The sequence below is a fragment of the Cryptotermes secundus genome, unplaced genomic scaffold, assembly GCF_002891405.2.
Source record: "Cryptotermes secundus unplaced genomic scaffold, Csec_1.0 scaffold57, whole genome shotgun sequence".
Taxonomy (NCBI): domain Eukaryota; kingdom Metazoa; phylum Arthropoda; class Insecta; order Blattodea; family Kalotermitidae; genus Cryptotermes; species Cryptotermes secundus.
Window position 1 is genome coordinate 413,280 of NW_019725840.1, and position 13,133 is coordinate 426,412.

At 38.8% G+C, this 13,133-nt stretch overlaps 1 protein-coding gene across 1 annotated transcript; it reads right to left on the reverse strand.

Annotated features, from left to right (window-relative positions):
* Positions 1-1,934: 1,934 nt before the first annotated feature.
* On the reverse strand, positions 1,935-13,020 carry LOC111863596 (putative sodium-coupled neutral amino acid transporter 7). Its single transcript, XM_023850058.2, has 8 exons — positions 12,613-13,020; positions 11,657-11,781; positions 10,412-10,610; positions 8,252-8,387; positions 6,267-6,417; positions 4,994-5,256; positions 3,912-4,111; positions 1,935-2,134 (listed from the first exon to the last, which is right to left on the reverse strand). Exons 1-8 carry the CDS (start codon positions 12,725-12,727, stop codon positions 1,950-1,952), a joined length of 1,374 nt encoding a protein of 457 aa, XP_023705826.1. The 5' UTR covers positions 12,728-13,020; the 3' UTR covers positions 1,935-1,949.
* Positions 13,021-13,133: the final 113 nt, after the last annotated feature.

The following is a 13,133-nucleotide window of genomic DNA, read 5'->3' on the forward strand; positions in this document are numbered from 1 at the left end:
GAGAGGGTAGGCATCAACTCTGGCCATTCTATCAGAAAGGGTTAATCGCAGTCACCAATTGGTCTCTGTCATTTTGAATTATAAGATATGATAATTTTCATAGTCTTTCATCATACATTCTATTTACATATAGAAGATTACAGTCTTCTGAGATCTGACACAGTGTAGTCTGGTAAACATTCGCCATACTAAACAGTGTGACATCCCGAAAGTGTCTTCATAGGCACAGCTACCATAACCTCAGATCACCTGTTTACACAGTTTGCAATTTAACTGGTATATTATTTCCTGCTGCATACTCTGTTTGCAGTAAATCTTTTATTTTTTTAATTCAGTATTTTGCCTCATTAGCTAAGATTAACAATGATCTGATAAATCTCATATGTGCAACATTATGTCAATATGAAAATATGTATGATTCACAGACACTATAGGCCCAGTTTCTTGTTAAGACTATATGATTTATATCTTATAGAGATGGCAGATTCTGTACCCCTTGCTCAGACTTGATTAACTGATGATCAGTAACATAACATAGACAGAGATGTCCAAGTTCATGGATGGACCGAGACAAAGATAGAGAGGCATGGGCAATATTGGAAATTTTAGGAGGCACAGATTCAAGTTTAAACATTTATTACCCCGTTGTGAAGTGACTTTATATAATATGGACACAATTGAAGAAGGAAGTTGCAAGTAGCCCGACGTAAGGCAGGACTACCCTTGTACTTTATTAATCAAGAATTATGCCCTGAAGACACAGAGAGTAATGGAGGTATAGCTCCACCACTCTTATTAACCTTGGCACTGGATGGAGATGAGTGGTCAGCTTCATGCCCCAGCTGCATTATTCCCGGGTAAACAGCCCTTGGTATAGGGCGATAAGTGGGCCCTAGAGCTGGTCTTGGAGAAGAGGACTATCTCTTGCACCTGCCAGGAATCAAACTTCTGTTCCTTGAGCCTCAGGCATATGTTTACAATCAAAACTAACAGAGGCAGAATCTGGAAAATATTTGTTTAAATGTTTAAAAATAAATGACAAACGATGGGGGGGGGGGTGAAAATTTGGGGCAGTTACCTNCATTCTCTCCTTCAGATGAATTCATTCAATGCTGTTGTACTCATAATGGATTTTTGGACTCTGTCCATCGTCCACTATTCTAGAAACTACAAAACACAGCATTTAGGAAACTGGATCTGTTTCCATCCTTGGGTGGGGGGTTGAGGGGAAGACACCTAGGTCTACAGTTTCTGAAATTCTGGACGATGGACAAAAACCCAGTAATTCTGAGTGTTACACACAACCATCAGAACCCTTCAGAATCTACTAATACTGTTGTAGTCTTAAGAGAGAGGTGAAATGCAGAAATAAACTATTTGTCTATAATAGCCTCTTCACCACAGGTACATACAAAGAGGCAGGAAAAGAGAAAGGAAGCAATGCAAAGAGAAATCCTTCGTCCTTACAACATGTACCAGCTGAGAGGACAGAAATATACAAGAAATAAAATATAAAACCACTCTGAAGAACAGTGAAAACTTCTGTATATTACAGACTTTTGGGATATGACACTCTGTACTGTTTATGAGGAACATGTTGCCTCATGGTAAGAGAGTAAGTCAAACATTGAAAAATTGGTATGAATATAGGGAGACGGATGTTCGGCCAGGGTTCTGAATGGATCAGAGTAAGGAGAACTGTGAAATAAACTGATTTCCTGGATGATGATAACTGATGATATGAGCATACAATACTGTCTCCAGGATGTGTGTAGAGAGTATATGCTATGCAGGCGTGCACAGCCTGTGTACATACTGAGGCTCACGGTGGAAGGGTTAGCAAAAATTAACTCACAGTCCTCGTCATTTAAAACAGCAATGCATACGTTCACTTCATTTATGGAACCAATCTTTCCCTCGTATCTCGTCTACAACCAGCCACCATAATATCAATTACAAAGCCTTACATTCACTGGAGGATTGTTATAGAGGCGCATGGCAGCCTGGACAAACACGACACCAAAAATAAATGTTCCAAGCAGAATGAAGAGGACGGCTGCAAGGACTGCAAACCTATCCTTGTTGAGGATAATATGAGGATCCTTATGTAGAGTGGACTGCATCAGACACAGACCTGCGAAACGAAACATAAGAGATAAAAAGTTCTTCTCATGCAATATCCACAAACAATATAGTAAAACATGTGTAAAAACCTGAGCTAAAAGTTAAGTTGCCCCCTGCTTGTACACAATGTCATAAAGACATGACAGGAGGCACAGAAGTAAGTCTCCACACATTCTAGACCTCGACACTATACAGAGGTGAATGGTGAGCTTCTCTCTGGCTACTATACCCATAGGGAACAAGCCCCTGGTATCCACAGATAGGAAGTGGAATGGGCCTCACACCTGAACTGGATTTGGTGATGAAAAGAAAAATCCTGCTTCTATGGACCTGTATTAAATGGAAACATATACTCATTGGAGAATATCTCTCGTCTCAAGATGATAGTGAAAACTAATGTAAAAATAAAACTACGGCCTTCTATGATGTGACACTGTTACTTTGTTAGTTATTGCAACATGATCGAATAGCTTAACAAGAGACGCCACCCGTTGCTAGCCAGTAGCACAGTAAACACACATTAACAGAATTACACTAATGGGCCACATAAAAATAACAATAACAATACCACATCAATATTAATAGGGCTAAACAAAACAACACAGAAAACACAGACACTATAAGAATGCAGTATTGCAAGATAAGACAAAGAGTGATGTTCTCAAGCAGATGTATTTTAATGTGAACAACGAAAATGCAATAACACTGGAATATTTTAACTTAAGAATTAATGCAGAGTAGCAATTTCAGTGAACGAACAGCTTCCTGAGGATGGCCAATTAAGGCTGAAACATGTAGCAATATAATTTTAAATTAAGGAGAAATTGTAAACAAATTTGCATTAAAGATGGAAGTGTGTAAAGTGACACATCAATACAACAGGATGTTGAAATACAATATCATTAAACATGGAGCCATTGCTATGCAACGGCTGGTATACAACGATTATGACACAGTGTTTTCTGCCATTTTCTGCGTGCTCTGCGCAGAGGCTATATAACCAGATGAGACAGGCGAGGGCTAGAAGGCTGTGAACTGCAGTCATGAGTTGAGAATCAAGAGGTGAGTTAGTCACCGGTGAGACAGCACTGTACTCAGAAAGAGAATGAGCAAATTACAGAGTTATGATTATAATAAAAATTTCAGAAGAAAATTCTGCCATGAAGATGGAGGCAGCAGGTTTCTCTGAAATGCTGGTATCTAATTCCCTTGTACTGCGGCCACTTCTGGCCTATTGTACCAGCCCCAGATGATAGGTGAGGGTGATTGTGGAGCAATTGGTGGAATGAAGATTGGCAGGGGAAACCAAAGTACTCGGAGAAAACCTGCCCTAGAGCCACTTTGTCCACCACAAATCCCACTTGACCAGACCCGGGATCGAACCCAGGCCGCCATGGTGGGAAGCCAGTGACTAACCGCTTGAGCTATGGCATGTGGTATCTAACTCCATGATATCACATCCCAAGACCATGGTCTTAATACTCACTAATGTGAGAATCTCGAATCTCATAATCTAAAATTACTTCTAATTAAGAAGCGTGAGTTCATGTACTCAGCAAAAGGGGAAAACAACAGTAAGAGTATAATTACAAACAATGAATTTGAAAGGATGTAAAAGAAAACAGTATTAGCCTATTTTGAGGTAGTTTGCCAGAATTTTCCTGGATAGAATGTGGAAACTCATGAAAAATATCAGTGTAGTTGGTTTCTGAGTTGAGATTCGAATTCAGAATCTTCTGAGTATGAAATGGCACAAACATGCCTTACATATTGCACACATAATTTACCTGGAAATACAAATATGAAAACAGCAGCCAGACTTCCCAGTATATCAATCACAGAACCTATGTCTGGGCTCAGTACTGCCAGGACAAGTGTAAGAATGTACCAGATGGTTGCTATGGTGACGCGTCGCCTTCGCTCCATCACTGCTACATCACTCTCACTATTATGTAACAAGTTGGCCCACAGGTTGCTTACAGCTTCCCTAGAAACAAAAGCGTGACCATGTGTCATACAAAATTATAAATGATTGATCTTTATGTGTTGCATCCTGTTGTGTGTCATGTACACCAAGTATTTTTACAACCATCAATTTCTTATAAAAACATACAAATATATATTATTTACATTAAAATATTAAAATCATAAAAACAAGATATGTTTCGACCATTATTGGGTCATCATCAGGTGTATTTAAGATCTGAGGTTTACACGGTGGTGACCATCACGAATACTGTGGCACCGTGTAGATCTTGTGTAAACCGACGTTTTGGAGTAACATTGGTTTACACAAGATCTACACAGCACCACATCCAAGAAGACAAATTCTTTATCGGGTGTATTGTTTGTGCTTAGGTGCTGAACTTGCTTTTTAGTACGGATCCATATTTTGAATATGACTATATAACATGTAACATTATGCTCAGTAACACAGCTCTTGGTATTATCTACTTTTTAGTCAAATTATGTTTGTATTGGATATAATTAATTAAATTAATGTATATCTAGTTGAAGGTTGCCGATCACAATGGCTCCATGGTCCAAGGCATGAACTGTCTTAGCCCACTGAAACACTGGGTTCGTGGGTTCGAATTCCACTCGAGGCATGGATGCCTGTGTGCATTTATTCTGTGTATAGGTAGTGGCCTTGTGACAGACTGATCCCCCATCAAAGGAGTCCTACCGACTATACAGGATTAAGGAACTGAAAAGTGGCCAAGGACCAAAAAAGGGCTGTAGAGCCAAAGACAGATTTAGCTTTGCAGAAATGATGATTTATATCAAGCATAAGACAATTATTTAAACTGATAAGTTAAGCACCTCTGAAAGTACAAAGACTAAGTTCCACACACACACACCAACTCACCTGCCACAGAACAGCAAAATTGGATATGTTGTGTAGGTTTTGATTGCTATCGCTAAGATCCCAATAAGTACTAGCATGTCGGAACCAGAGTACGATTCGAGTATATCACTTGTCACGTAGGCTCCAAACGTGAGATACCCATACACTCCAGCTAGAGTGTATGCCGCGACACATACACCAATGGCGACCGATGCACACAGTGTGAAGTTGTTGAGGTTTCGTTCACGCAAACATGCGTAGATTGGTATCACGCTCACATGACACTGTCGGACAGATACATCAAAAGCACAAGATTATACACACCGATTTCAGAAGCTCCAACTCAGTATCTTACAAATTTTAATTCTGTTTTCTTTTTTAGTTCAATCAGTTTCAAAATTCATGTTCAAGGGTTGTCTAGAAAGTAAAGACTGCTAACACAGATGCGCTACTTGATGACTTTGCCTGGGAATTTTTTTTTTCCATCCTCGCTACAATTTGGTCCTGGCTCCAACTGATTTTGACTTGTTCACAACACTTGAAGCAGTTCTGGGTGACATACGCATTGGTAGGGGTGAAGAAGACAGTTAAAAGACTGGTTTGATACAATTACGGCAGATTTATATGATTCAAACATATAGAAACTTGTCGCATGATACAAGGTCTGCAGTAATGATGTAAAATATTTTTTTAATTGTATTCATTTACTTTTTTAATCACCAGTCTTCACTTTCTGGACGACCTACACACATGTGAACAACAGTTACAGTGAGGAGTGGAGTTAGTGACAGAATCAGGAGAAGATTATATTAAAAGAATGCTTCTTAAAATTCAGTCCAGAAATTGCCATCAATCCACTCTCTTTCCAAGATACAAAACGTCAATATACATATATATGAAACAATAATTTTGTCAGCTGCTTGTATGGGTTAGAACTATGGCTGGGACGAAAATAAGTTACAAATGTTTGAATGCAAAGATCTCAGGAAAATATGTGGACATTAGAGGGATGAAGAAAGCAAGTGGCATTTATATTAAAAAGACAATGACCCTAAATATAAACTTCTGAAAGTGTCCTTAATTTCTTACCTCGAAAATAAAAGCAACAGCCTCTTTACAGTATGTGCATTTTGTGAGCTGTCTGTTGTTCAATTATGAACTGAAAAGTATACAGCTACTGTGAAATCAAAATGAGAATGGTCTCGTATCATGATATCTATCACCTACAACTGTATGCTAGGTTACACTGGAATTTCCAAGTTCTAAGACTATAGAGTGTGAAAAGCTGAGTCACCTGGTAACCAAAACAGATTACAGGGACAACCAGAAACACATCTGTCCAATGAGAAGGGCCAGTCTTAACAGGGCCTGGCATGAAGTTCCCCATGTACTTTTGACAGACAATGAGGATTACTACATACACCACTGCGACAACACCCACCGAGCTGAAAGAATATACAGAATAAATTAGCATACACTTTCATACATGAGTGAGCTATTTGGTATTAACAAGAATTGTCAGGTTGTGCCACAGCTATAAATACTAAAAATAAAATGTTGCATACTTGCATTCATAATATGAACCAAATTTAATGATAATAAAATAAAAAAATAAAATAAAATAAAAAAAGAAGCTATCCCTGTAAGAGGCCGTGGAGGTCCATAGAATTGTGAAACATCGAGGCTGTCACATTTTTGAGACCATCGGCTTGCAGATGGAGGTGAGTTTGTCAGCCTTATGTGCCGGCTGCCCTTTACCCCCAGGAAGATTCCTGGTACTCATTTCTCTTAGAGGCTGAGTCGACCCCAGGGCCATAGTGTGACTGGAAGGATTAGGTCAACTTTAAAAATCAATCAGTGGCCGCCATGCCGAGTTAACCCAGTTGCACTCCGCCCCCACTAAGCGAAATTTTAAAAATCCAATGACCTCATCAGGAATGGAACCCATGACTTTCCAGTTTGTAGCATAGTGCCTCAACCAACTACGCTACCAGTGATAAGTAAAAATACCTTTTTTTTTTGGCAGTGCACATACTTTCAAGTGCCCTATTGTTCTTCTCACTGTTTATGAAGTTCATTATCTACCCTTACTGTACTAAGTTTTAACCCGTTGCCGTGGTTCGTCGTGTATGTTTCGTCAGGGATTTAAATCGTCTGGGGGGGTTCGACGTGTATGTTTCGTTCAGCTGCACACCTATGTTATAACGCCCATAATAATTGATGGTTTTGCTGTAGATTGTTAGATTTTTCGCTGGCCTGTTGTCAGTAGAACAGAGTATAAATAAGACACGACTTTATCTGNTAAGAAGGCAAGGCAGCACAAATGTGTGGTTAAAAAAAAGGGCCAAAAAAAATACACAATATTGGAGCGGAGAATGGTGAATGTGAGGCACCGTTGGGTTATACGAATGCTTCAAGGCCTTCCTTCTACTAAACCAACTGCCTCCATTACCGAGATACAGGGCGCTCATATTATAAGGTAAGGTTATAAAAACCATCTTTTAAGATCATTTTAGTGAAAGTTTCATGCTTCAAGGCGTACCATTCACTGCTCAAATACTAAAAAACCTGCTTCCATTGAAGATATAAAGGGCGCTCATATTATAAGGTAAGGTTATAAAACCACCTTTTAAGATCATTTTAGTGAAAGTTTCATGTTCCTATCTCATAGAATTTAAGAACAATGATGAATAAATCATTTTTGAGCAAAATTTAAATGGCCGGCTGAATATATTACCGCAGGAGACGCAGCCGCGGAATTTAAATTACCGCGTCAAAGGGTTAAAGAAATCATAAAACCTGAGAAGATTACACCACCGTATTCCTGTTCTGTGCTGTCATTACTGGCTTCTAACAGTTACTCTGTTTTCATTTAAGGCAATTATATTTTTTTTGAGTAGTAAATCATCATCATCTGCAAAGACTAGCAGCTAACACATCCCGTTCCTTTGCAGAGCTTTCTGATACTGTGTAATGTGAAGTGAATATAAATTCTTACATTATGAGACTACAGAGAAGGCATGAAAATATGCACTACTTTTCTCTAACTTTCTCGTTAGCTTCTCGTAGGATCATAAAAGAGATAGGATTGGATAGTACAGAATTGATTCATTTGGCTTAGGACAGGGACCAGTGGTGGCTCTTGTGAATTCAGTAATGAACACTCAGGTTTCATAAAATGTTGGGAAATTCTTGAGTAGATAAGTGACTGGTAGATTCTCACGAAGGACTCGGCAGCATGGAATTATTAATTACTTAATTACAAGAGAAAGTACTCACCTAACATATTTGAGAAAGTCAATCCTTTTGGAGTAACAAAAAGGAAGTATGAATACCGAAGAACTCAATGCAATTGTGAAGTAGCGGTTCATGTACCAATAGTGGCAAAAATCCAAACCATGCAGTGATGACAGAACTTCAAAATAAGAAAAAAGAAAACAAAAACGTGACTCCAGACATTCAATTTGCGAATATGCGGATGCTTATACCATTCGAAATACTACGAACTCCGTGTACCCACAATACAATTTTGAAAAAATACAAAATACAGAAATTCTTTTAAACAGAGATTCTTCATGAAAGTGAAGACAACAGACAGACTGTTACAAGTATGGTTTTCTGAGTTATGAATCTGTGCAGTTCAGAGAAAGCAGAAGCAGTAACAAAGCTTGCCACTGGCTCCTTCTCTTCTTCTGGTCAAAAAACAGGCCAAGAAACCAGTAGAAGCAGGCGGCAAGATCGCTACTTATGCCTGATGGTTTGTTGCTTGGTTTACTTTTTGACTCTAAAGATGGAGACGATGTGATCCTCCATAATGTTGGACTCTCTCTGAACTACATAGTGTTACAACACAGAACTCTTCAGTCACCACTGTTGGAACTTCAAATCCAACAGAGACTACTGTTCACAAATCCACCTACTGATGGAATCAGTAGTACCAGCAACCGGTGCACCGCCCTGTCGATGCACCATGTTACTGTAACCTCGTGCAGTATCATTATGACTCTACAAGCATAAGACCCATTTCTGGTGCATTTTAAATGAAAACTTCATCATGTCTGTCTGTCCACATGATATGCAGGCAATGGCCTTTGCTAAGTAATAAACCAGCTGACTTTGTAGTCTGATTTTTTAAGGATGATGATGTAATTCTTTCATGAACAAGAATGAAATACATTAAAAAGGGTGGGCACAACAACCTGTGCACTGTGACCATCATAAATCTATTGTGCAGCTTCATGGTTAATATTTATTAAATACCTCACGCCCTCGAATAAACCACAAACCCACATTTTTGGGACAGAAAAATAAAGAGACTACTTAAACAAAACAAAAATCAAGCAGTAATCATTAGCTACACACCAAACATTACTATACATATTAAATTACACACATTACTTCACGGCATTTCTGTGTTATTCCCGGTGCCGCCAAATTTGCAGTTCTTGAGACTTGGCATCGTGCAACATGAAAACAACACAGTTTCCTCAATTTGCGCTGCTCCATTCAGTAACATGTGTTCAACTCTGGCTGATAACAGTTCTGGGAAACTGCAGTTGCATTACAGTTGCCAGTTTCCTTGCTGTGCCCCCACCCTTAGTGTTTGTTGTGGTACGTGATCTTTACTCTACTGCGACTTCATCATGTGAAACTTGCTAATTGGAAACAATGAGTATGTAAATACAGCATTTTATTCTCCACTGCTTTTGTCACTGTCATTATCATCAGCAGGGCTCCTGCTGCTGTCATCACTGTACTGAATGAAATCGCCTTCCGACCCATCAAGGCTATCTGAGATGCCACACTTTTTTAAACTCTTTTCTACCAATCCGAATGAAATACGTTCCTGTGAATACTCTATCATTTATCTTTAATTTTTCCACTCACCATGAAAGATCATAATTGCGTATCCTCTGTACTCATTCTTTTTTTTACTGAAAATCACACAGTGAAACTGACAATGACTCATGAATAAACCGAGATGAACTGCACCGTGACTAGCAGTGTGTGATGCGTGCATGTATGAAAGCTAACAGAGGAGTGACCTGCTACCATCTTGGATGTGCCGTAGTGTTAAATACGACATGAATAGCATACCCCACTTTTTGGCACAAATTTTTCTGAAAAATGTGCATGGGGTATTCAAGAAAATACAATAACCATCCAGCAGTACACGTCTTGCATGAAGTTTCAGACTAGATTTCATGAACTATGTTTCCATATGTTGATATCTCAAAGTTACACAGGACATGCAAGGCTATTTCTTCATCACAACTCCTTTCACACAGAGGATTTCAGATGGAGGGGATAGGGGCAGAGGCAGAAAAGACACCTTATGTTGAGGTCACATGTTTCTGTGTTTGCATTTCTTGTCTCCTAGACACATAGGTGATTTGGGGTGACATTGAGAATAATATGAAGGCAGGCAAATCCTATTACCTCTGTCAAACTGATCTCCAATGATGATAAGGAATGTGACACAAGTGCCAAAACAATACAGCGCAACAGCTGATGAGCAGGCGATGAGTCCTGGTCGACCATAAACTCCTTCCAGGACATCCTGTAATGTTCGAGCACTGGTCTGGTCTGAGCAGTGGGCTAAGATCAGCAATGCGCACATTATCCATGCCAGCAGGATCTGTTAACAGTCAATGCAATCTGCACCTACCAACATTCATTCATATGTCTTGCATCCTGTTGTGTATGTCGCTACTATGTAACTATGTCCGTAGATCTCAAATAAATAACCAATAGGCTCTAATAGTTGATAAAATAACTTAGTTTATTAAGATATTATTTTTGTTACATACTTCAGTCATTTATAACCATCATCAGGCATTCATAATATATTAATAATAAAATAATAATATAAATTGAAAATATTATTAAAATTATTTAATCAAGAAGGCCAGGTTAAGTGGGTTGCAGCTACAGATAAATAGTAAGCGGTAGTCCTCCAGCTTGGTGACTGGATATCGGAATAAAGGACGTACCGTAACAGACAGCAAGCTATGAAATGTTACACAGGGCCTTTGTGCGCTTTTGTGAATACAATATCAAACTTCTGGCTTCTATAAATGGTGGGGTGTTTGCTGAATAGCTGAGCAACTATTAGTTTCTCAAGAAGTTGGTTAGTCAGGGATGATATGGGGGGGGGGGGGTTTAGTATGCATGGTTATTTTGAAAATCATGAGGAAAGAGACCACTTGGGTGACATGATGGTACAGAGCAGATTCAACTGGCTCAGAGCATGGTCAAATGAAGGACAGTTCTGAATAGAATAATGAATGTTCGGGTTCCATTAAAACAGGGACTTTCTGGACAGCGGAGCAACTATGAATATTCCAAGACAGGTCCTGCAGCATGAAACTATGCTAAAGATTAGAGTTTCTTAACTTGGTCCATTGTCTCATATTCTGGGTGAACACATTTTGGAAACTGCATCTCTTTCCATCCCCAGGTGAAATCATGTGGAGGCACCTGCTTGGTTGGTCTGTCTGGTCCAGTGACACACCACTGTGAGAACTCTTTAGAACTGATCGTGAAATCAGCTACCACATCAGTTGTTACCTTTGTATTTTATTGAAAATTTCTTTGACACTCATCATGTTTGATAAACCTACCAGTGAAGCAGTAAATAGCTCATTCTACAACTATCTGTTACAGCCAATGATATTTGCTTACCACTTGGACAGTGATGGCTGTCACAATTCCTCCTGCTTGATCAAATGCCTGGGGAAAATTGAGGAGCCCAGCACCAAGAGCAGCATTGATGATAAGAAATATTGCTGACAGTCGACTGGAGCCAGCTGCAACATTGTATAAAGTGTCAGAAGTTCGAACATAAGATTGGGGAATCAATTCATGAATTTTGTAGCCCTTACTGGACAATCATATATTTCAGTGACTAGGATTTTCTTGGACATATTCATGGTTTGAAAAATCATACCAAGTCATACTCACCAATTGAAATATTCAACTCACTGTTCCAAACTGTCTGAAAAAAATACCTTATGGTACTATCATCATCATCATCATCATCTACTACTACTACTACTACTATTGTTGTTGTAACTATTGGGAGAACTTCAATTAGTTCATTATCAAGTTCACAAGTGCCTTCCACTTCTCCAAGTTCTGTGCCAGATGAATCCTGTTGACATCCTCCAATGTTGTTTCTTTAAGATCCATTTTAATGTTATCCTCCCATCTGCACTTTGGTTATCCATGTAATCTCTTTCCATTAGGTTTTCTGACCAAAACTTTGTACAAATTTCTTCTTTCTCCCATGTGTGCTATATGATCTGCACCTCTCATCATCCTTTGAAGTATATATGGCAAATAGTAAAAATTATGAAGCATGCACACTGTATGTCATTTCCTTTGAATGACGGTCAGAGCTCACAACCTGACAGTGTTATACAATTTAATGTTCACATCTTTATATAGGTTAGGGGAAGACAGAAACATAAGAAAAAAATCATTATATACGGTTTAAATTACATATAGCTAACTTGGTGAAACAGCAGATACTTTTGATATTCATTAATTATATGGCACATGTGTTCCTTGACAAAGTGTATGGTTACTAAGCAGGTCAAAAAATCTGCTTCTACGGTACACGTAAAATTAAAACATACTTCCTGTCCGTTGCTGATGGTGTTCATCTTCAACACTGCTGCCTGCTACAGTCGTCAACCATAGGTCATTTCCGCTGTTAATTACGGAGTCGTCATCATCCAGAAATCTATGCATATTGTACACGTACTCTTACAACTTAAATAATATCCCTCTTATATGGCACTGGAATTCGATGTTTTTTACACAGCAACAATCATTTCCAAGTACACTCATGAATAAAAAGCATCCAACTTGCTAGCAGGTTTAATGATTATTTTCGAAGCTTGGTCTTTCACTATAAAAGCGAATATCGGCGATCATGTTATTTTTTCCCAGTTCGTTGCTCTATTTTCTAATTGACATTTTGCAATTCGTTTCGTTAAACAGCTGAAGAATAACATTGATTCATTCATGGCAAGAAGATGGAACTCTTGTGTTCTGTACACGATAGAACAGACACCATATCCCTCCCTGGTGTTCAAATTAACGTACTACTAGGGTAATGTTCATTTCCCCATTGATGATTGAACATACTACCGCA

Bases quoted from the DNA above. Each gene is read 5' to 3' on its own strand.
- LOC111863596 (XM_023850058.2), bottom strand. From the start codon at position 12,727: ATGCATAGATTTCTGGATGATGACGACTCCGTAATTAACAGCGGAAAT. The intron at 8,388-10,411 runs GTAATAGGATTT...CTTATTTTGAAG, and splicing joins TGGAGATCAGTTTGACAGAG to TTCTGTCATCACTGCATGGT. The intron at 6,418-8,251 runs GTGAGTACTTTC...ATATTCTTTCAG, and splicing joins GACTTTCTCAAATATGTTAG to CTCGGTGGGTGTTGTCGCAG.